The 23,951-nt window shown below is 35.9% G+C and overlaps 1 protein-coding gene across 1 annotated transcript; it reads right to left on the reverse strand.

Moving 5' to 3' along the window:
- Positions 1 to 113: 113 nt before the first annotated feature.
- LOC132544180 (C-C chemokine receptor type 5-like) lies at positions 114 to 13,062 on the reverse strand. The gene is made up of 2 exons (XM_060207749.1): positions 12,042 to 13,062; positions 114 to 292 (listed from the first exon to the last, which is right to left on the reverse strand). The coding sequence occupies exons 1-2, from the start codon at positions 13,060 to 13,062 to the stop codon at positions 114 to 116; spliced, it is 1,200 nt and encodes a 399-aa protein (XP_060063732.1).
- Between the last annotated feature and the right edge of the window lie 10,889 nt (positions 13,063 to 23,951).

Below are 23,951 nucleotides of genomic sequence, written 5' to 3' on the forward strand. Positions count from 1 at the left end.
CTTATTTTATAAATAGGATACGTACATATCAATAATGAAATAGGTAATATGAAAGTGTGTCATGTGATCCTGTAGTAGCCTCTTTCCGGGAAGTAGTGCATATATAACTGGGGTCATGATGCCTTCTGTACAAGGATGCTGTAAATCTGGTGAAACATAGTATGACAGGTGTAGAATGTGCCAGCCCAGAAGAATGTGTCAGATGCTGCAAGTTCCGTCAGGTTCTCTGATGTAGCGAATGCGATCATCCTCTTGTTCTGTTCACCGTCGTCACTGAGGAGAAATGGTTCGCCTGAAAACAAGATTCACTAATATATACGATAAAAGTTATGATAATTTACACTAAACTGAAAGAAGTACAAGATTAACTAATATATATGACAAAAGTTATCGATCGTACACTAAGCTGAAAAAAGTACAAGATTAACTAATATATGTGTGACAAAAGTTAAGCAATAAACCAAACAATGAGAAATTGATGCTTCAAAGTGCAGATTGAAATATGATAATTCTACAAAATATACTGGGCTTTTATACATTTCCTATCGAACAGCTTGGTATTGGAACAGTTTAAACAATACCCAAAAAAGATTCAAATCTCAAGTAAAACGTCACTTTCAAGACAACATGAAAGAGAAACATAACAGTGATTATGTTTACTATTGAGACACATAATGTTTTTTTTATCTACATTTTGAAGGACCCCAACGGAAATAAGCGTATATTATTACGCTTTTTGGGCTATCCTTGGATAGATTTGTTTAACATATATATCAGCTGTCTTTATTGTGATTTAATGTTCCGGTGTTGCATGTTTTATTTATGTCAATTTTTCACCTTATGTACTATGTAACATGTATTTTATTTATCATGCTTTGTATACATTTGTGCAAATCTTTCCTGAATAAAGGAGTAGATGCACTTTGGCTCAAAATTGGCCTCAAAAAATATTTTTTTAAATTGTTAGAAAACTCTTTAATCATGTACCCATTTGTGTTATTTAACAACTTATCAGTTGAAATGCAGATAAAAATAGGTTCATAACGCGTGTGATGACGTCACAAATTTCGCGGGAAAACGTCACGTTTACAAAAAGTCACGATTTTTTTTCGATATTTTATGACTTTGAACGAAAAATTAACTAACTCCCCAAGGGTGTACCAATTTTATATTTATCAATGAGAACGATTTCCACATTATGTTTGCGGTGCTGAAGTATTTTTTGGTACATGCCTGGGGAGGTATTTAAAATAACAAATATCTTCTGAATTTGTAACCACATTTCACGATTTTAGTGAGATTTTGACGTTGCCCAGCGTAACGTTAGCGTCGAGACCGACTACAAGATTGCGGAAGTAAATGGATGCTGAAATAAAAGACAAAAACATGAAAAATGACTTGACTTATGTTTGTTAATAAAATTAGATAATAATAATGAAAAAAATGTATTTTTAAAAATGACAAAAAAGTATCCATCTTAACAACTCGTAGATTTTGCAATCTCCTAGGCCCGAGTCTCATGCGCTACATTGTACGTTAGTCTAAACTCGCATAGAAGATCTTGTAAGTTTCAGCCTACATTTGAAGTATGTTACGTAGAAGAGCTGTCAACACAATCTGCACATCTTGTAGAAGTTGTCTACATCTCTAACAGGTATGTAACAATATTATGTAGAAGATATCCATGTTGTGTATTCGCGACATTGTCGTGATTTGTTTACGTTTGTGCATATGAGCAGACGTCAGATCTGACCTCGAAAAAATAGTCATTGTAGATATTGCTAGTGTTTTGATAAGTATGCAGTAAGTAAAAATACAATAAGAAGTATAAAAAATAAAATAAAACCTTTTCTTTTTTTGTTTGCAAACGGTATTTTCCATAATAACGTTGTCGGAGTCTGCGTCTAAAAATAGAATTTTGCAACCAAACAAAATGCAGGGGTTTATCGTCAGAAAAAAAATAATGGCTGAACTGTATTTGCTACAGTGTTGTTTTCAAAACATACACTAACATATAAAAGATGAGAAAGTGTCCCTATATACAAGATATAAACTAAAGAGTCAATTCACACACCCATAATAAATTCAGTGTACATCCGAAGTGTGTTGGTTTTGAATTATATTACTAACAAACTAAATAGTGACGTAGTTAGCCGCTGTAGTGTAATGGTGAAAGTGCGATGCTCTGGAGCTGCACATTTGCCGCGGCGAGTTCAAATCGCGGTCACAAAACATATTGTTTTGTTATTCTTATTTTTTTTCTATAACTTTCACCTCAATAATTCTCAATTGTAATAGTTATATTCATCAATAATGTACTGATAGAATTATAAATATTTGAATATTTTCAGGACGTTATATCATGTTGCTACATGTATTTTTCCATATAAATATCCTTGCATTCTAATACAAACAATTATATTTGCATCGATAGTCTTGGTGTTACAAATATTTCTTTTGGAGATATTGTAACTCTTACATCGCGTTCACAGGCACTCGAGGCCAGGATATTATTTTTTAAACATTGATTTTTGTTTTAGCAACGAAATACCAGCAGAATTCAAGTTTATATGCCGGTTGACAAATCCGAGGTCCACGGTCATTAAAAATACACAAGGCAAGCAACTCCAGATTTTAAAAAATCGACCCCTCGCTTGGAAACTGGCTCAAAAAGTAGTTATGATAAGTTCCTTGTAAAACAATATGTATCCGTAGGTAGTGTGTATATTTACCTTTTATTTGGTGCATAACATTACAGGCAACGAGAAATTCACAATACGTACATGAGATTAACATCTCAATAACCGGAGATTTTATCGTCCATGTAATTATCTTTGACGGAAGTAACATGCCATTTCAAGGGCGGTCACTCCGACTTTTTGGGAGAGGAGTTCCGGATAGCACTATGCCAGTGAACAGGTAAGAAAGATTCCGATGTCATTACGCGCGTAACTTCAAAATAGATATTTTTATTTCTACAAATACATTTGCGGGGATGGAAAAATAATGGCTGGGCAAAAAAGTCCACATTTGCCAACTCGGATACAATATCATGGTAAGGGATTATACAGAATGCATCAACTTTCAATCAAGCTGGCGGTAATGAGAATTTTTTTTTCAAAAAAAAAATAAGAAAAAAATCATGCAGATAATGAAATATTACTTTGACATTATATTCAAGGTCATGGATAAACCCTTAAATAACATCTTCTGATAACCAAAAAGGCCTTGGGTCATGATATTTGGTCAGGAAGTCCATTGTATGGATGTTTGCCAAAAGATACAGTACCTGTAGCAATACAAGCCCTTTGGGCCTCTTGGTTAATAAGTAATATGTATTTCTTTTCAAATATTCTCAATAACTTGACAAAAATCACTATGGAAAAAATCATTTAATTTCCAATTTCTAAGTTAATATATTTCCCCCACGATATTTTTCATAAATTGCGCCCTTTTTTCATTATCTGCATGATTTTTTTCTATTTTTTTTTTGAAAAAAAATTCTCATTACCGCCAGCTTGATTGAAAGTTGATGCATTCTGTATAATCCCTTACCATGATATTGTATCCGAGTTGGCAAATGTGGACTTTTTTGCCCAGCTATTATTTTTCCATCCCCGCAAATGTATTTGTAGAAATAAAAATATCTATTTTGAAGTTACGCGCGTAATGACATCGGAATCTTTCTTACCTGTTCACTGGTATAGTGCTATCCGGAACTCCTCTCCCAAAAACTCGGAGTGACCGCCCTTGAAATGGCATGTTACTTCCGTCAAAGATAATTACATGGACGATAAAATCTCCGGTTATTGAGATGTTAATCTCATGTACGTATTGTGAATTTCTCGTTGCCTGCAATGTTATGCACCAAATAAAAGGTAAATATACACACTACCTACGGATACATATTGTTTTACAAGGAACTTATCATAACTACATTTTTGAGCCAGTTTCCAAGCGAGGGGTCGATTTTTTAAAATCTGGAGTTGCTTGCCTTGTGTATTTTTAGTGACCGTGGACCTCGGATTTGTCAACCGGCACATAAACTTGAATTCTGCTGATATTTCGTTTAAATAACGTCAGTTATGAGTGCTAAAACAAAAATCAATGTTTAAAAAATAATATCCTGGCCTCGAGTGCCTGTGATCACACATCAATGTGTGTACTGCGAACCTCTCTCGGATTCCCTAAGTACATGTATATTATATTTTCCACCACCTCCCGGTAATATCAACAAAGCGGTTCGATCCCTCGAGAATTCAATCCACACATACCAATTAAATTTTTCATCTGTTACTGAAATTAGTTATCATTAATTATTTCTTGTTTATTCATTAACTACAAAAGTAAAACATTGATGATTCCGCTCTGATCGAAATGATGCTATATACAGCTAACCTTGTTCTATTTTAGCATCCAGTTAAAGGTGGAGTTGATTGCTACTGGCAAATACCGACATGTCAACATAATCTCGAACTAGATCAAACGGAGGTAAAAATGTCAACAAAACATATTTACACTTGATAGATTTGCCATTTTTCTGTTACCCTTTTTATTTTTGTTTTTTGCTTTGTTTTCTTTTTTTTGTCAGAAGCTTTACCGCAAGAACAAACGAGATTGAATTGTCACTTAACAATAAACAGTAAGCCCCAATTTCTTAAACAAATGTTCATTAAAAACGTTGTAGATTAAAACGATATTGACAACTTACATACAAACACCTGCCATGGTTTTTAGTCAAATTCTGATCTTAGAGGTAAACCTTATATCACCGTTTATCGCGCCCTAATACGTGTGTAATGATTATACCGTCATTGTTTATATTCGTTCATTACGGTTATTTGCCAAAGTTTGATTGCAACAAACTTACCTATACATACCAGGATAGTAATTGGCAATAATTTATGAAAATAAAATATGATAATTAATGAGGATGACATTAATGCCTTCTGAACTTCAGTTCAATGACTCTTTAGATTATCTCACAAGAGACGCCTACCTTTGTGTGCGTTTACCATTGACAAACGCTCGGCAATCTTGACAATTATGAGATATGGTACAAATAATTCGATGTTAGATATCAATCACGGAAATAAATAGACACGTGCAGCTGTGATTAATACACGTCATAGGTGGACTGTTTCATCGACCTCACCATGTTCTGCTGAAAAAAATAATTGTGGAAGATGATGGTCGGCGTCTTCTTATGGTAGTACACGTTCTCTACAAATTGATTGTCGAAGTGTTCTTCATAATCAGAAATTCAATCTCTGGAGTTCTTTAAAGTTCTAATACCGTTACTTACTGTATAAACAGGACTGTAATCCTGATTTGATAGTACTGAGGTAGTAAGGAGTTAAAAGTGCCTGGTCTAACAACTAGCGAGCCAGGAATAAAACACTGGGTTTTCGCGAACTTAAGGAAAAGGCCAGTGTTTTTATCATAAGTAGACAATCTAAACTTGTGTAGCAGGGTGTCCTTCGCAAACCTATTGTTTTTATATGCAGGAAATGCTACAATGTCTGCCTATCACGCAAAGACTTGATCTGTTAAGGAAAAGAAACGTATATTTTGTTGTTGTTTTTTGCTGTTGTTTTTTGTTTTTGTTTTTTGTTTTGTTTTGTTTTTTTAATTCCTAACTGCTACTTCTTTTAAGAACGATAGACCGAATATATTTAATCCACTCTGAAAGTAAATTCAGCGTAACATGCTCTCGTTTCATCCGCTCTCTGGTATTGTTTCCGGGAAATTCATTAGTATCTTGATTCTCATTCCAATGAATGGACGGGGATTCACGATATTTTGGATTAGATGCACACTTTTTTCAAGTTATGTTTAAAAATCCTTTATGGCGTTTATATGTTATACTGTGAATAAAGATTTGCCCTAATACATGTTACATTTTGAGTCAATATTACCTTCTGGCTATGGTCAATGAAAAAAAAGTCACTATAATTTGCTTTTACCAAAAAGTCTTTAAAACACCTAAAACATCGTATCATACAGGTCAATTTGTAGCTTTCTTCAATATGTCAAGCAAACATTTCTGTATCCAAGGTAACGAATTATGTCAGTGCTACATATTGTTCATAATGTGTGTTGCTCGTGTACCGTATATATATATCGATTGGAGAGTCAAATAAAGTTCTGTTTTGTTCTTACAGTAATACGTTTTCCTTTTCATCCTGGACTAATGATGTCCAGCATTCGGTCTGGAATGGGGATGAAACAGTAATTCTCTTGTAGACGGGACTGGTACATAACACATTTATCACTATCTGTACTCATACAGCACATTGGTCGTTACCGTCTCTGACACCGAATGTATATTGTCAAGCTCGACACAGAATGTGTCGTAATTATTGTGGTCTATAAATCAGTCCCGTATCACGTTTCTTGCGTATGAATGCATTTCTATAGAATGGAAGAGATCGTGTTAGTTCAGATCAATGGAAGAGAGCTCAAGTGCTTCCCTAAACTTTAGATGCGTTATACAAACAGTCAGGATAAATGACCACGTGGAACGTCCAAGGTTATACTGACCCACGGACATAAATAGCAAAACGAAGATAATGCTAATCGTAAACATCTTTTTGTACAGGGGATACACTGGTGATCTATTCTAATTCGTTCAAACTGTAGCTGAAAATTACCTTACCAAGTATCACGTTTATTTGCAATTTTGTAGTGATATGATTAGCAACAAGGACAGTAGTGACAGAGTCCCAATTCAATCTCAAATTCGATGAAAGGAAGAGAAGTTTTTGTAAAAGAACAACGAAACACAACCAGAGTAATTAAGCGTCTTCTGTTTCATCGACGACGCGGCCATGTAAATCTTTGCCAATCCCACCAAGCAGGCAGACTCCCAAAGGAGGACAATGTCAACACCCAGAACGGAACAACCGAGCATCAAACACGTCCAACGTTATATCCCGCTAAGAAATAAAACATCTCCAAACGAGATCACAGGGTCTACCAATTTCTTTCCTGCAGTGAATCACTTACCCCAATATTGGCACAATGTGGTAATGAGTACGGCACTGTTGTATTATCTTTAAGTTTTTTTCTGATACTGGGGTATAAATGGAATCTTCTGAATCATCACGATCTTAAGGCATTGATTAGGTGTTTCACCATAGTTGTCGACAGCTGACGATCGCTGCATACTTTACACCTGCCTTTGATAGATTTGAGACTAAACAGGCTATTGCATGGATTACAGCCACTATCTTTATTTCACCAGGGAATGCTTCCTTGTATGATATGGTAGCAGAAAAAATGCCGATATCTGACTTGTGAAAACCATGGGTTCTAACTCAAAATTACTGATGTATCACTCATTTCCACTCAAAAGAACACATTTAAATGAGAAATATCTTTCTAAACACCTGTCTGAAAATTAACGACACCGTCATGGCAACAAATTACTTACGTTTCAGCAAATCCGAACTTGGAACAGCTTCATACCATGACCATTTGTTGACATTGAAAACTTCGCTTCCTGTAAAGCTAGTTTTTGATGTATAGACATAGATTTAAGTCTTTCCAAATATTAATCTCCAATTTGCTGCAAAATATTCTGTAAAATATGAAACCCCACATATGAAGTTTGCTTCAAATACGCCAATTATTGAATGAAGATTTACATTTTTAAACATTTTAAAAGCGTTTATAATGTGATAATTTAATGAACTATAGTGCGAACATGTACAGCTACATGTAAAGATGTGAAATTTCTATTTTCATCATCAGAAAACACGGCATTACTAACATTGTATATGAAACAGAAGACGCATATCCTTCTTGAACATCTGGCGATGTTCTCTCTGCTCTTGTCAAAGGATTTTGTACAACTTTGTATATATAACCTATCTTGCCATCGTTTTGTTGTTGTTTTTTAGTTAGAACGAATATTTTGTCTGCATGTTTTTTCTCGATGAAATGTACAAATATAGTACGTTTTGATACTTGGTCGAAAGTCTGCAAGCTACGACTAAAACGTGTTGATCACAACTGCATTTTATATTTACGATAAACAAAACAAACTAACAAAATATGATTGATTCATATATTTGTTTAACATAACCTCTCTATATGCTAGATATGAACACATTTGTTTGACACCATTGAACATATGTTACATATTTCGTAAATCGTCCGGACCAAGATCCTATATTCTATATATACAAAAAATATACATGCATATTATGTATACAAGAACACAATGGTACAATTATATCGATTTCGATAAATACATAGATAAAAAAATGTTCCGACGCAATTAAAACAGATAGATTTTGATTTGAATAATTTTATATAAATATTATTTCATCGTTACAGGAGTGTGTAATGAGTGAAATGGTAAAAGAAAGATATCCAGCGCAACAATTTGTTATAATTTTTAGATAACTTAATAAAAGGCTATGTTTTCGGTCAAGCACAATGTTAAGTCACTTTGTACATTTCAAATATGTATTTTAAACAGTGAAAGAAATCCCCTTACCACCTCTGCTTGTTTCTCTTCCCAACCGTGGCGTTTTATATTTCTAGAGAAAATGGGGAACGGACAGGTCTGTGTATACTTGGTCGTATTCTTGCGCAAGGCACGTTACCCTAATTGCTTTGAATGTCACGCGACAGTTTCCCGTATGATGTTCAGTGAGGTAATCGCTAGCTATTACAAGATCTCGCTTCAAATTGAAGGGCCGATAAACCCAACAAAACACCCAAACACTTTACATTAAATCAATTAAACAATTAATGTAATTCTATTTATCATCTCTTTTTGAATTATGTTTTTTTTGTGATACATGTATACAACACAATTCATTGAATGTCGCTGAGGACGTTTCTAATTATGTCTTAATCAATGAACACCCCGTTAATCATGTGATAGACGGATTTCTGTATAAAATGTATCTATCTCGTTATTGAACTAGTACCAATAATTTACGATGGTGATTATATTTTATGTGACTCTCTTTGAGCTGTTTGACGGGTTAGAGCCCTCATCAAAACTTTTAGGCCATTTAACAGGAATGGGCTTATACATATATCATCAATTATGTAATGCAATGAATAATCATATTCAATTTACGGAAAGCAATATGTATGGGTCATTAGAACTACACAGGAATCATCAAAATTGTGAGAACACCGCTTGGTGAACCTTTAACTAGTCATAATGACGTAAAGAAAATTATCTCGACTGTAAAACGACGCCTCTCTCCCGTTCGATTGGTCTGTGTACTTAATCTCTCACTCAGATATCAAGATGGAATGTTTCTAAAGCAGTTATATCAGATCGTTAGCGGTTACAAATAAAACAGGTACCATTTGTGCGTGTGAGCCTTTTTTCTAACCCTCCTATTGAGCTGTCATGGAGACATTGACAGACACATGTACGGACATTTTTATTTTCATAAAAATAGAATTATACCACAGAGAAATGATTTTAACACATATCTTTATAAATCTAGTATGGACGCAATTCCGTTGAAATTGCTTGCACGTGCACATGCGATAAAAATCGCAGGGAAATGATATCAACAGAAATAACTGGTTGTAATTAAAAGATGGGTTATCATAGCAGGCATAGCTCGCAAAGTTTTAATGTCCTCGAGACACCTGGTTGGTAACACGAAATAAAGGACGAAACTTCGTAGTAACAAACAAAAAACCAATTATACCAAATTGCAATCTTTCTTAAACTTCGCAGAGCCTTTTTGCAGTATTTATATGAAAAGTCAGTCTAAATGTCTGTCAAAAAGTTATGTTAATGAGAGATATGGTAAGTTACTGTGTCTAACATATCTATTGTTTTTTTTCGGTTTTGTTTATTACATATCTATTTAAATGTTTGGCTATTTTGATATTCTATTCCTTATAGATTTGATTTCTTGGACCTTGCCCAGAGCCAAGTGAGAATGTAAAGCCGTCAATTTCTCAGTCTCAGGACATTTGTACACATCTGAACAATAGCACCAGAAACTGGTCACATTATATAGACATCTTTACAATGATTAAAATAGGTCAGGGATCAACGGACGTGAGATTTCTTCACTGATAACTAAGAGCGTTATGTTTTAACTATAGGTCGTGTATTATCGGACGTGAGATCTCCACAGACGGTATTATATTAAAGAGCGTTATATCTAAACTATAGGTCGCGTATAAACGGACGTGAGATCTCCACAGACGGTATTGTATTATAGAGCGTTAGATCTTAACTGTAGGTCGCGTATTAACGGACGTTAGGTCTCCACAGACGGTATTGTATTAAAGAGCGTTAGATCTTAACTATAGGTCCCGTATTAACGAACGTTAGATCTATACGGAAAATGTTGTATTTCAAGTGTCATACCTTCATAAACGTCATAAGTTTACGGACGTTGAAACTCCACAGAGCGTTACAGCTTTACAAGAAGGCGTGAGTTGACAGACTCCAGATCTCCACAGACGATTTTGTATCAACGACTATTTGAACTTTATGATAAATTAAGGATTAATTGTTACACTTTAGATAGCATGCCTTTTTAAAGATACGTGTAGTACAAGAATTACGAATGACTGAATCAATGTCTTCCATGTACCTGGCATAAACATTGTTGACGTTTATAATATGTAGCCGATACTGGGAGAGTGTGTGGTGATTTAAAACAAATATATGATATGCACTTGAAGTCTGTTTCTTAATGAAATGTGATGCATATATACCATTGGTTTTTAAGACTCCGTGGATTTGTTTTAATAATTTGTTAATGTTTTGTAAATAGTGACTAATGATATAGCTATCAAATTATCATAGTTTTCCATACAGCCCGATCGTCAACTCTCACTAACTCGACAGCGAGATCTACAACATGACAAACAAGGAGAGATAGTTTTATTAAAATGAAAAAAGGTATACATTCCGATCAAGCTTGTTGGTTACATCCTGATCAATATTTTTCGAACAAACAAAAAAACTGACCAGGAAGAATGAAGCTTTTAGAACGAATATTGATTGATGAGGACGACCGTCCACGGTACTGCTACAGTTAGTCTGAGATTGGAATCCGTGTTTTTGTTAACAGATCGCAAATTTGATATTTTCATGAATCGCCAATGGTTACGGAAACGTCTGCGCCTTTTCAGTCATGTTTTAGACCGGTAGTTAGCAGCGTGCAAGCACGTGTATAATCCTAATATGGCAGGTGTAACTTCAGCTTCTAATGATCTTATACTTCTGGCATTCTATCGTTGTGAGGAAGCATTTTTTACGAAAAGAACCTATCGGAAAGAAAAAGCAACTTAGAATATACAACAGAACCTTAATTCAAACACAAATTAGATGAAACTGTGGCACATAGGCATATAAGAGCAGAAGGAAGATAAGACCATGTGTTTCGAATGGGATAGCGTTGTTTTCTTCTACGGCCCCCGCTATAAAGATTGTGAGTCATATTACTTTCCCAAAGAAGGACAAGGTGAAGAACTGCGGACCACCAGGTGTATTTACGGTATTCAAACATATCCAGCTTCATATCCCACAAATAAATAGAAAATTTAAGATATCATATACTTTAAACCCGGAAATCGAAAGACATCTGTACGAGAAATGATACTAAATATGTGTTGTTATAAAGAAAAGGAACCATTAACACCATTTTCTCATGCTGACTTTAAATTCAAAGGTAGTTCAATTATCTTTTTGATATTTAAAAATTCTGAACTTGTGTATTTTGTGTTTCATTGCCGAGGGAGTAATTTTTGGCAACATATTGACATTTTACTGTATGTTTATTGTTCGCAGTAAATAAACAACTTAATAGATATAAAGATAAATACCAGCAGTTTGCACACATGAACAGTACTGGTATGGTATTGATGGAAATTGACCACTTATCATTGATCAATTCCGGCGAGAGGATATTAAGATCAAAACAGAAATAGATCATAAGCGTTATAGACGTGTAATAGTATTTACAAATATCACGTGATTACATCAGACATACTCTTAATAAGATTTTCACGAGAACATGTTTAGCGACGTTCACCTTTTTTAACAATATGTTGAAAATAGCGTTTGGTTTCCATCCGGAATCGATGTCCAGTAGCAAGGTACAGATAGAAATTACAAACATAGTGAGACATCCCTATTGCATACACGGCCTCGCGAACAACCATATATTTAAAATGACTCTGCCATAGCGGGTCTTTAGAAATGTTGTCGTAAGTCTCAATATTAGGAGGAAAGAAATCACCAATAGCATATAATATTGTCACTGGTAGTGTAGTAAATATTAGATAGAAAGACACAACGAGAAGCATTTTTGTCGTAGCCGATCTGTGTTTCGGTGGGGAACCATACAAATGGCGCGCCCGTCGCTTTGATCGACGAATTGTGAATATTAGAAGAACGTTCATGCCGAGAATTAACACCGGGACGAGAACAAACATGGTAGATTCTGTAACCCACGTCCAGTGTTTCCTAAACTCATCAATGCCGATTCTGATATCACAAGCATGATGTGTGTAGTCATAATCCCAAATGTACGCTTGTATACCTCCCGCAACCAACACGAACAGAGCCAGAAATAGAATAACCATGGCGGCTCTCTTCACCGTGCAGTAAATGCGACGTCCGAGAGGAAAACGGACTGATATAAACCTCTCGACAGTGAATGCCATCGTGAGCAATGGAGACATATACTGAACCGCCATGTAAATCACCGGAAACGCCTGGCAGACGACAGGTACACCGATCGTCTTAATTTCCCATATGTACTCAAGGTCAAACATCATGGACAGAACCAAAAAAAGCAGATCTGAAATAGCAAGAGAAGCAAGATAGCAACCGGAAGAGTGGAGTAGGGGGCGCTGAAGCCACATGATACACGCCAGGATGTTGCCAGGGAATCCAAACACGTACATGATGGCCTTAACAATCTTTGGAATCTCGTAAATCACAGGTAAATGTTCTTTGTAGATCACGTGCATCGCCATAAATGTTTGTACGGTTGCGTCCTCCACACCGGAAGTTGACGAAATGTTCCATGATTCCGTTGTGATGTTCATCTGAAACGAAAAAAATGGCGACAATGTCACGTCCATCAGACTAATCCTATCTATCATGTCTAGACTGAAGTCACATCAAGGCTTCCTAATGCAAATAACTATTCCCTGAAACTTTTTGGGCGAGCATACAATGCGATAAACATACGATCGCGTTACAGGCTTTCGACGCCATGAAGGAATTTATGTGACATTTACATCCCCATAAAATAGGCTCAAGTCTATAAACACGTGCCTTTATTTGTTGTATATCACGGAACCAATTTTAATTGATGTTTTTAGTCCATCCTTTTTTAATTGATACCTTTACATCGATTCTAACAAATATATGTAAAGTCTATCTGTTGTATCTATGTCAATATTTGTTTTGATTTGTATCTAGTCGCTTATTTATTTTACACAAAATGTTGCTATGTATGTTTCTAATTGTTGAATAGTGGATACTAGAAGACTATACTGAAAATGAACTATTTCTTTAACAAAAGAAGAAGAAGAAAATGTCTGAATTAATTTATAAGTGGACAGTGACACCTAACAAACTGTTGCTACACACGACATAGTGAATGATCATTACATTATATCGTTTGACTGTCCAGTCTAATTAATACTGGTACAATTTACTTTGTGTCTTCAATCCATGTATTTACCATTGAACCACCGGACGGTTTTCAGTAATAATAGACATTACAACATCAAAGACTAAAAATCATGGTGTAATAGATTGAAAAGCTAACCCTCACGTCTCTTTTCTTTTTACTATCTGGCTTTATGTATATACGTAAATGATTATAACAATACATTAAATTTGCCCACTTCCTGCTCAGCATATCAGTACAACTGGTCCCTCGGTATACTGACGTCACTGTGACAACTGGTCCCTCGGTATACTGACGTCACTGTGACAACTGGTCCCTCGGTATACTGACGTCACTGTGACAACTGGTCCCTCTGTATACTGACGTCACCTTGATAACAGGTCCCTCTGTATACTGACGTCACTGTGACAACTGGTCCCTCTGTATACTGACATCACTTTGATAAATGGTCCCTCTGTATACTGACGTCACTGTGACAACTGGTCCCTCTGTATATTAACGTCACTGTGACAACTTGTCCCTCTGCATACTGACGTCACTTTGATAACAAGTCCCTCTGTATACTGACGTCACTGTGACAACTGGTCCCTCTGTATACTGACGTCACTGTGACAACTGGTCCCTCTGTATACTGACGTCACTTTGATAAATGGTCCCTCTGTATACTGACGTCACTGTGACAACTGATCCCTCTGTATACTGACGTCACTGTGACAACTGGTTCCTCGGTATACTGACGTCACTGTGACTACTGGTCCCTCGGTATACTGACGTCACTGTGATATCTGGTCCCTCGGTATACTGACCTCATTTTGATAAATGGTCCCTCTGTATACTGACGTCACTGTGACAGCTGGTCTCTATGTATACTGACATCACTGTGACAACTGGTCCCTCGTTATACTGATGTCACTTTGATAAATGGTCCCTCGGTATACTGACGTCACTGTGACAACTGGTCCCTCTGTATACTGACGTCACTTTGATAAATGGTCCCTCTGTATACTGACGTCACTGTGACAACTGATCCCTCTGTATACTGACGTCACTGTGACAACTGGTTCCTCGGTATACTGACGTCACTGTGACTACTGGTCCCTCGGTATACTGACGTCACTGTGATATCTGGTCCCTCGGTATACTGACGTCATTTTGATAAATGGTCCCTCTGTATACTGACGTCACTGTGACAGCTGGTCTCTATGTATACTGACATCACTGTGACAACTGGTCCCTCGTTATACTGATGTCACTTTGATAAATGGTCCCTCGGTATACTGACGTCACTGTGACAACTGGTCCCTATGTATAATGACGTCACTGTGACAACTGGTCCCTCTGTATACTGACGTCACTTTGATAACAGGTCCCTCTGTATACTGACGTCACTGTGACCACTGGTCACTCGGTATACTAACGTCACTATGATAACAGGTCCCTCTGTATACTGACGTCACTTTGATAACAGGTCCCTCTGTATACTGACGTCACTGTGACAACTGGTCCCTCTGTATACTGACGTCACTGTGACAACTGGTCCCTCTGTATACTGACGTCACTTTGATAAATGGTCCCACTGTATACTGACGTCACTGTGACAACTGATCCCTCTGTATGCTGACGTCACTGTGACAACTTGTCCCTCTGCATACTGACGTCACTGTGACAATTGGTCCCTCAGTATACTGACATCACTGTGACAACTGGTCCCTCGGAATACTGATGTCACTTTGATAACTGGTCCCTCGGTATACTGACGTCACGTTGCTACTACCTGTCATCCCATGTTTCGGCTGTTTCAATTACTGGATTTTCGCTTATTTTAACCGAAACTAAATTAAATTAATACCGCAAAAAACATTGTTTATTATGAAAATTAAAAAAGTATTTTCAGAATAGAACTATTGTCGATATAGTCGATAATTGCTAGTGCCTTACTGGAAATTTTCCCAGTAAATAAATCATGGGTTTTGTCAAAAGGTTACTGGCTATTAGACGACGAAGCACAATTCAACGTTAAAGATTAAATTTGATAATAAATTATTGTTTAGCTTTGGAGAAGGAATTACAAGCGTGCTTACCAAAATACAAGAGAAACAGTAATAACTGCATTTCTAACTTTCTCAGTTTCTTTCTAGGACTCAGTTATAACACCATCCCAAGGGACAGGTTCTCACTTGGAAGCTATGATAATTACTGATGACGGACAATAACATACACCCAGATAAATGTACATTAGAAAAAACGGATCCTAGTCATGTATGTAGTGCCATAATATCTGGCGCTTTGCGTCCTAAGAGATATCGCATACACAATGAGGATGTGCTGGGGAAAATGGTTGACGGAAAGATTGTAATCGCACAGATTCCAATAGTGTAGTATCTAAATACACGTACACGGATGAATCTTTTATCTAAATAAGACCATCGGTATTTCCCAAACCATTTAATATTTGAATAGCAAACACAGAATCATAGAAATATCTTGACTGAGAACGAAACCACAAAACTTGAAAATATTCCGACATATTCAATCTGCCTTCGTCGGTCCGGAGGTGAGTTACGACCATTATAGACAGGTGAAAATTATATTCACATTTCTTGGCTAAGGTTTTATTTTTTCCTTAATTTACATTACTTCTTCGTGGTGTTTTTATGATAGAATTGATGTTAAATGGACAACATTCTTGTTGGTTGCGTCTTCTGTTCTTTTATCCCCGTGCCAAGTGATCTACATGTTTTACCATCTACAATGCCTTTTACGGTTATATGGTCTTTTTTGGCCATGTAACCACTGAACGATCACTCACCATTGGATTGATAAGGCCGGAATGAATCTGCAAAAATATTTTCTGAAGCATGGTCCGAATTTAAAAGTTAGTGATATGTCAGTGAAGATAATACATGATGACGTCATAATGTAATTAAATTGGTCCTCTGATAAAACCTAACCTAAATCGATTAATTGAGAAAAGTGCAGGTCTTTTAGTCGGTTGTGCGTAACCATGACAATATCAACATGATTTTCATTTTTTCAACATTTTTAATTGGATTATCAAATTTCGTATTTCCATCCTGTGTGTGCTCATTTCACATGCAAATGAACAGAAGGACGTTAGGTCATGACCTACAAATTTAAATCAAGAAAAATCGATATTGTTTTCCGAAAACTTCAAATAACATTACTGGCAATGAAGGCTTTAAAACTTAAAATCAACGTTGCTGTAAAATCGATATTACTTTATTTTGGAAACATCAATATGGACACAGGAGTAAACAGCTTCAAAGACCTGTTTTAAAATCATCATTATCTTTTTTCGCCCATTGACTTTGTGGTAAATACTATTAGAGATGTATGACTGGTTTACTGTTTCAAATAAAACAAACATGACTATTTCAGTGTATTTGAAATACGAATTTCAAATAGATTTAAACAATCGTGCTTTTGCTAAAAATCGAATTAAAAATAAATAGATATGAATGATCTATATTGGCTTACAAAAGTGTCATGAGGGTAAATACGGTATTGTGTTTACATATATATATAGGGTGGTGCTTTTTTTTTTCTACATTTACGGTAGTAGTGTTACAATACACATTTTTTCCACAAGATGGTCAGGGCTACTGAGGTTTTAGTCTCTAAACTTTATTAGCAATCATTGCTCTCGGGTTAGCATTAAGCATCAAAATGTTTAAAATAAGTCTATTTATGGAAACACAAGGTTTAAAATGTTCTAGTAGCGTGCTTGCCAATAGAAAACGCGGAAATTACAGTGAAAAAAATCTGTTATAGCTCAAGAACAATAAAAGATAATTAATTTTAAAAAATAGAATAACTACCCTTGACTATCCTATCCAATTAAACAGAAATCGCGATATCAAATGTAACTACAAATACCTTTAGCTGTCTTGGCATGAAATTTAAAGTTCGTTTGAAAGACACAGCTTTGCCTGTAAAGCTGTCATTCGCAGTAAATTAGGTAAAATTGAATTACGTCATTGTCTGTAAGGATTGGTACTGTAAGCCCAATAAATCACAAACCATTTTTGTCAACAATGTAATTTTTGAACAGACGTCGATTGTTTTTCAAACGAGATTTTGATAACGTGGATTTACTTGTGTTACACCAATGTTCTAACGTCAAACATGTCGATTTCACTTTATTGTTAAGAGATGTACTTTAGTCTACTATTGTTCCTGTCGGTACATCATAATGTGTTCATCCTAAAACACAATTACTGGAAATAAATCAATTTCTTTCTTGGTGATGACAGACAGTACAATAAGATTAGGAGGGATGGGCTTCTTACACTAAAGGGTTTGATACAACTATCGGCCGCTTGCTTTACATTATCCTAGTAAAGTAATGTTTTAAATCAGGTTCTACTCAGAAAATATTCTACTTTTACGTCTTTCCTCGTATGTAATTTACATTTCCAATCTCGTTTTATGAACAAATCTGTATTAAACGTTCAGCTGTGAACTGAATTTGACGAGCGTTTTACAGAACTCAAAAGAGAAACTCCAAATCAAATATACATATCAACTATATGTAATTACCGCCAAAATGGTCTCACGTGGAGGGATTGATGGTTTAATAGTTTGTTAGTCCAGATACAAACGGTTTTTCTCAACATATGTTCATCTCACTGGTAAAAGGCTTTACATTAAATTCATTATTTTACTCGATTTATTTGAATGAAAGATTCGAAATAAACTGAGTGCTTCGAACGTTTGATCAATGCTGGACCAGTGTTCCGAATATATCATTCATAGTGTTTCTGTCAGCAGGTTTTTACCACACGGTATACCATTGCTTACGAGACATACGGAAAGGATTATCAACGAACACTTCAAGGCTTCATTGGTGTCAGATGAAATAGACGACTGGGCATTTTCTGGCGCCAAACCGCCTAGTTTGGCCTCCGTTTTTAGGCCGGTGACCTGTAAATTAAGTCTATTGTAAAAGACATGTTGGGTCAATTGATATTCTCTGAAGAACAATTCGACATAGGTTTCGAGAGTCCGTCGGGGACGGATATCAGATAACGAAGGGAATAATGGTGATAGGAAATTAATCTTTGATATACATATTAAAACAATTGGTAGATATTGTCAGTGTTAATCAGTTTGAACTTCATAAATACATTTATTAGACTGGTCACAATGCTATCGGATTCGTTCTGGCCTTTACTTTGACTTTGCTAAATCGATTTTGCTGTGATAGCGTCTACACGTATTTTGCAAATGTACACTGAGGATAAATCTCCCCCGCGGACTGATGTCCATATATATGGACTACCTATTTTGATTAATGATATTGATAAAGACATCATTGATACTGTTTATTGTCTGGTACACTAAACTTATCTTTTGTTTCATTACTCAGAGCCGTTCTAGGTCCCATAAAGATAACTTAACTACATCATGTAACCAACGTATTCTGATTCATATATTATTCCATACAATCGACTCAATGTCTGTCCTTCTAAAATGGCTGTCATATTTTGTGTCGTTAAATTTTAAACAAACTTCCATTTTCATGATAAGTACCAATTCATATGTAAGACTAAAATTGTATATCTAAATATATAACCCCAGAATGATAATGCAGTAGGATAACAACGCCATTGTTCATTTGAAAAATATCAGAGGGATAGGAAAAAACCCAATATTTGTTCTTTGTTAGTGCGATTGAGGAACGTCAAATCACAAGATAAAATTCTAATGCACGTTCGACAAGCCTCGTGTTTGTCAACTGGAGTTTTTTCCATTATGATTCGCTCATCTGACCTTAAAAGAGAGAAAAAAGATTGCATTATCAGTGTTACATGACATCTGGCAATTACACAGCATTAACATGGAGTTTTAAGGAAACATACGCCTTTATTTGACAAAGAGAAGAACACTCGAGAGAAATCATGCTCAACTTAGTATACCTCCAACGAAACTTCTTGTTGCAGATCACTGGATACTCCCATAGAATTATCTAATAGAGAAATGTCTTCATACACTGCTAAAAGGTTTGAACAACCTCAAAATAGAGGGTTGGAATAAAGCACCTATATTTTGGCTTCCCTGATCGAAAACTATTACTTTAACAGTAAAGACACGTGAGCCCTATCGAGTATATGAACATTAACAAGAAACACATGATGAACGACCACATAACTTGTGTAAAAGGTGCTTGAGGAGTTGGTAGCTACCGTACATCAAAGCTTTGTGACACATCCAAATTGAATTGTAATATACATACAAAAGGATCAACATTATTACACAAAACTGTAACGATATTTAACAATTACAAAGAGTTAAATGTACCAACCAATAGAACCAAACAATACAGACACTATTTTAGTGGATGCTGCAACCAAGTAGAACCATCAGCTAAGCTTGTGTAGACGAATTTTCAACACGGCCTCAAAACATCCAGAAGGAGCGTTTGCCAGTATAAAACCGTCATCTGGGTTTTCCAACCTGACTCTATTTCCAATCATGGGCGGTCTAACATTGGATTTACGCACATCTCTGTTTTCTAATACAGTAGGCCTATGTCAAGGCATCTATCTTCACTTGGTCAACACATTAAAGTACTTAACTCGTATGTTTTTTGCAATTTTGAAAAATGAGAATGATGATATAGACTGTCGCACGATAGAAGATATGGTTATGACCTGCTCCCGCAGGTACAATTGCCACAGACTGAGCCAGGCCGTCCTCCACTTAATTCAATATAATCTCTAAATTGACAAGTTCGCTGCGCTCCACGAAACGGAGCAATCCGTCATCACACTAAATTTGAGGGGACGTGAGCTGCCACTCATCATATTCGCGATAGAATTATAACTATCATGAAGAGCAGCACGCTCTTGACCCTTTTACTGATATAGAAGGAGATTGGTAATTTTTGTAAGTGACAGTCAAATTATAGGCCTAGGGGAAGTAACCAGGCAATGAAGTTAACCTAGTCTCCATACAGTGCTTCCATGCTCCATTGACTTAAATTATAGGGTGTTCACTCGTCCATGAAAACAGTGTCTTATGAATGGTTGGTAGGTATTTTTATAATACGATGAATGTGTCATATGTAGGAATGCAATTACAAAAAAAATCATAAGATCATAATTGGATCTATATTAATGTAATCTACTATCACATGGCAATACATCAGCATATTTCATTGCAAGGCAATAAAATGCCGTGTAAACCAGTAGCTCGTGTGCTCATATCTTCATCGAGTTGTTGTCCTTTAAAATACATCAAGATCAATGGCAGAAGAGTGCTTGTAAAAATCGTAAATTAACTTTGTCATTGTTAAGTATGAAGATTTTTGATTTCCATCAAGACTAGAGATGCAGAGAGATGAAAGTGTTTATGATGTGCATATAAAAACTTATAACCTTATACTTTTTACTTTAGCTTAACCTACAACCAGGGTTGTAAACTGATTTCTAATCACAATCGTTGTTAATATAATTTTTACTCAAAACATGTTTTCCACGAGCAAAGATATCCTTGAGTTACTGACAAAATATGTCTTTCGTACGATAGAGTGTTTAAAGTATGCATTCAGGTGGTTATTATGTCTTCCACCTAATTCTCTCATTTTAGAAAAAATACATGTCGTCTTTTGGAGATCAGAAATATTTCTCTTAAAGTCATTCTTCATACAGAAAAAAAAACTTACAGATATTCCTCTTGGGTTATTGTGTTGAAAGATCGATTGTCGGAGGTTTGCTCTAAAACCGCAAGTCAAGTCTGATATCTTGTGTTCACGTACTTTCATTTTTGAACTATCATACATTCTAATTTACCCATTCATTTATATTGTAATTTTCCAAAGTCGTTTTCAACCTATTTCACTGAAGCCATCTGGAAGGACGAAAGTCTTGCAATGCACATTCATACATTATTCATAAATTGTTACCGAAGAATGAATCGTGTTGAACGAGTTTATTTACGTGTGTTGTGTTTTCTACAATCATCAAAATTCAAATACCCTCGTAAATCTAAATGAATGAATAATTCTATTTGCGATTTTGAGGAAACGAACTATTTAATGAAACATCATAGGCTAACGTCAGCACAGCAAGGTATTTCATATTAATCTATCACATTAAAGTAAGGCCTAAATACCTCACCACGTATTCATCTACCCTATCAAAAACATCAAGAAAATACCAACAGGGCAACATAATCATAATTAAAGCTCAAATTCCATAAAAACAAAAACTAGGGCAAAATATGTTTTACATCAAATCTCATAAAAAAGTACAAGAATAAAACCAGGTGTTCCGAAAGAGTAAGCGTCTCTTCTGCTTCATCGACGACACCCGCCATGTAAACCTATGTCAATCCAAGTAAGCAATGTCATGTTCCCACATGAGAGCAAGTTATACACCAACCGAACCAAAAGGCAAACTAACGAGCATCAAATAAGTCCAGCTTCATGTTGCACAAAGAAATAGAATATTTCTCAATGAGATCACTAGGACGCCAATAAAATTTCCCCATAATTTTCATTAACCTATATCTTTTGAACCTTTGTGTAACGAGCTTGTCAGTCAGGTGACAACCTCTGGCACTAAAATCGCGATAACGGGAACAGGCCCTTGGATATCAAATCAACTGTGCCATGTAAATATCATAGGTTGGAGATGCAGGAATATTGCTACCTAGAAATGGAAAATTTACAATAGGGAAATTGAAATAATCACGTTTATCATACAGCTTGATGGAAAGCTGTCCATGTGTGTTTCTCTGTAGGTAAAGATCGAGATAAGCAGCTGATGTAGAAGAGTTCCAGTTCTGGTTGATATATCCAATGGACGTAGTTAATAAATTTCTGGTTATTTAAAGACAAGACGTCATCATTATATCTGAAGGTGAAATTAAACGACTTGGCAAGGTCTCTGGGACTTGCGTTGGTAAGCTCTTCCATAAATTCAGCCTCGTATGAAAACCAAAACATGTTAGCCAACAGAGTCGTGCAGTTGGTGCCCATAGGTATGAACATTGTTTGTTGGAAGATCTTACCACCAATTTCGACGAAGATCTTGTCAACCAGAAATTCGATCATATTTTTGTTCGTCTTCTGTATAATTCCACTATTGAGTTAACAGTATCACAATAAGACTGTAACCCACGTTGGATATTGCTTGTTTTCAACGATTCAACTACCTCATCACAAGAAAGTGTGACGTATTCAACCACCACATCACGGGAATGTATGACGCATTCAACTACTCAAGTACCTCATCACAGGAAAGTGTGACGTTTTCATCTACCTCATCACAGGAAAGTGTGACGTTTTCAAATACTTCATTTCAGTAATATGTAGTCGTCGGACACCCATTGAACACTGCGGATATCTGCAGGATAATTAGGAAATTGCAGATAATAAAGTACACATGATATACATTGTGACTGATGTGAAGTACACATATACATCCTGACAGACGAAGTTGAGAATTTAGTCTCAATCATCACTCTCACAAATAACTCCGATTGAGAATAATAAACATGAACACACAAACGTCATGCACTCACTATCAGCCATACGACTCTATCTGGTAGAATTGCCATCAAGCTCCAAATAGTACATAAAATATAAAACAAACATCACAAGTTGTCAGTTCTGATCGACACATAAATCATTAGCTTCCCCAAATCATCGTCAAATAGATTGTTTCGTGTCCAGAATTCGATAAGAAGTGTATTGCTGATTGAACTGGAGCTATCTGTAATCGACATGTGCGATAACTAGCCATCGGTGACACTGTCTATAAATTGATAGCTCCATTGAGGGAAATAACTCAACCTGCAAGCAAATAATATCTTGGCTGTTTGCTAATTCCTCTAATTCCGAGGTATCAGCTAATTATACATCTGGCACCCTCTTCAATCACGGCATATTTTGTTCACTCTCACATTAATTTCCCAAATTCTGAAGGATTTTTAGTAGGAGAGACAGGAAAAGGAAAGAGTGGCATGGAGTTAAAAATCGCTCGTTCTTGGGTATAATATATTGAAATTGTTTAATTTATCAATTTAATAAAGATGCAATTAAACTATTATCTTAATTAAAAATCCTTAAACACCTGTTCATACACCCCTTTTCATTTACTCAGTTCCGTTTTAATCTCTAAGCATCATCTTTAATCTTCAAGCCCCGATTTCTCTTGCTTACGCCATTCGCATATAACTCTTCTACTATCCTTTTTTCTTTACAGAAATTTGACTCTTTCTCGTGACTACCTCCATTGCTCGCCAACATTCGCTCCTTACATATCTTCT

This window comes from Ylistrum balloti, unplaced genomic scaffold (genome assembly GCF_031769215.1).
Source record: "Ylistrum balloti isolate Yb309-2 unplaced genomic scaffold, AGI_CSIRO_Ybal_v1 Utg369782, whole genome shotgun sequence".
Classification (NCBI taxonomy): domain Eukaryota; kingdom Metazoa; phylum Mollusca; class Bivalvia; order Pectinida; family Pectinidae; genus Ylistrum; species Ylistrum balloti.

Bases quoted from the DNA above. Each gene is read 5' to 3' on its own strand.
- LOC132544180 (XM_060207749.1), bottom strand. From the start codon at position 13,062: ATGAACATCACAACGGAATCATGGAACATTTCGTCAACTTCCGGTGTG. The intron at 293-12,041 runs GTGAACGTCGCT...TCTTGTTTTCAG, and splicing joins TCAACATATTGTTAAAAAAG to GCGAACCATTTCTCCTCAGT.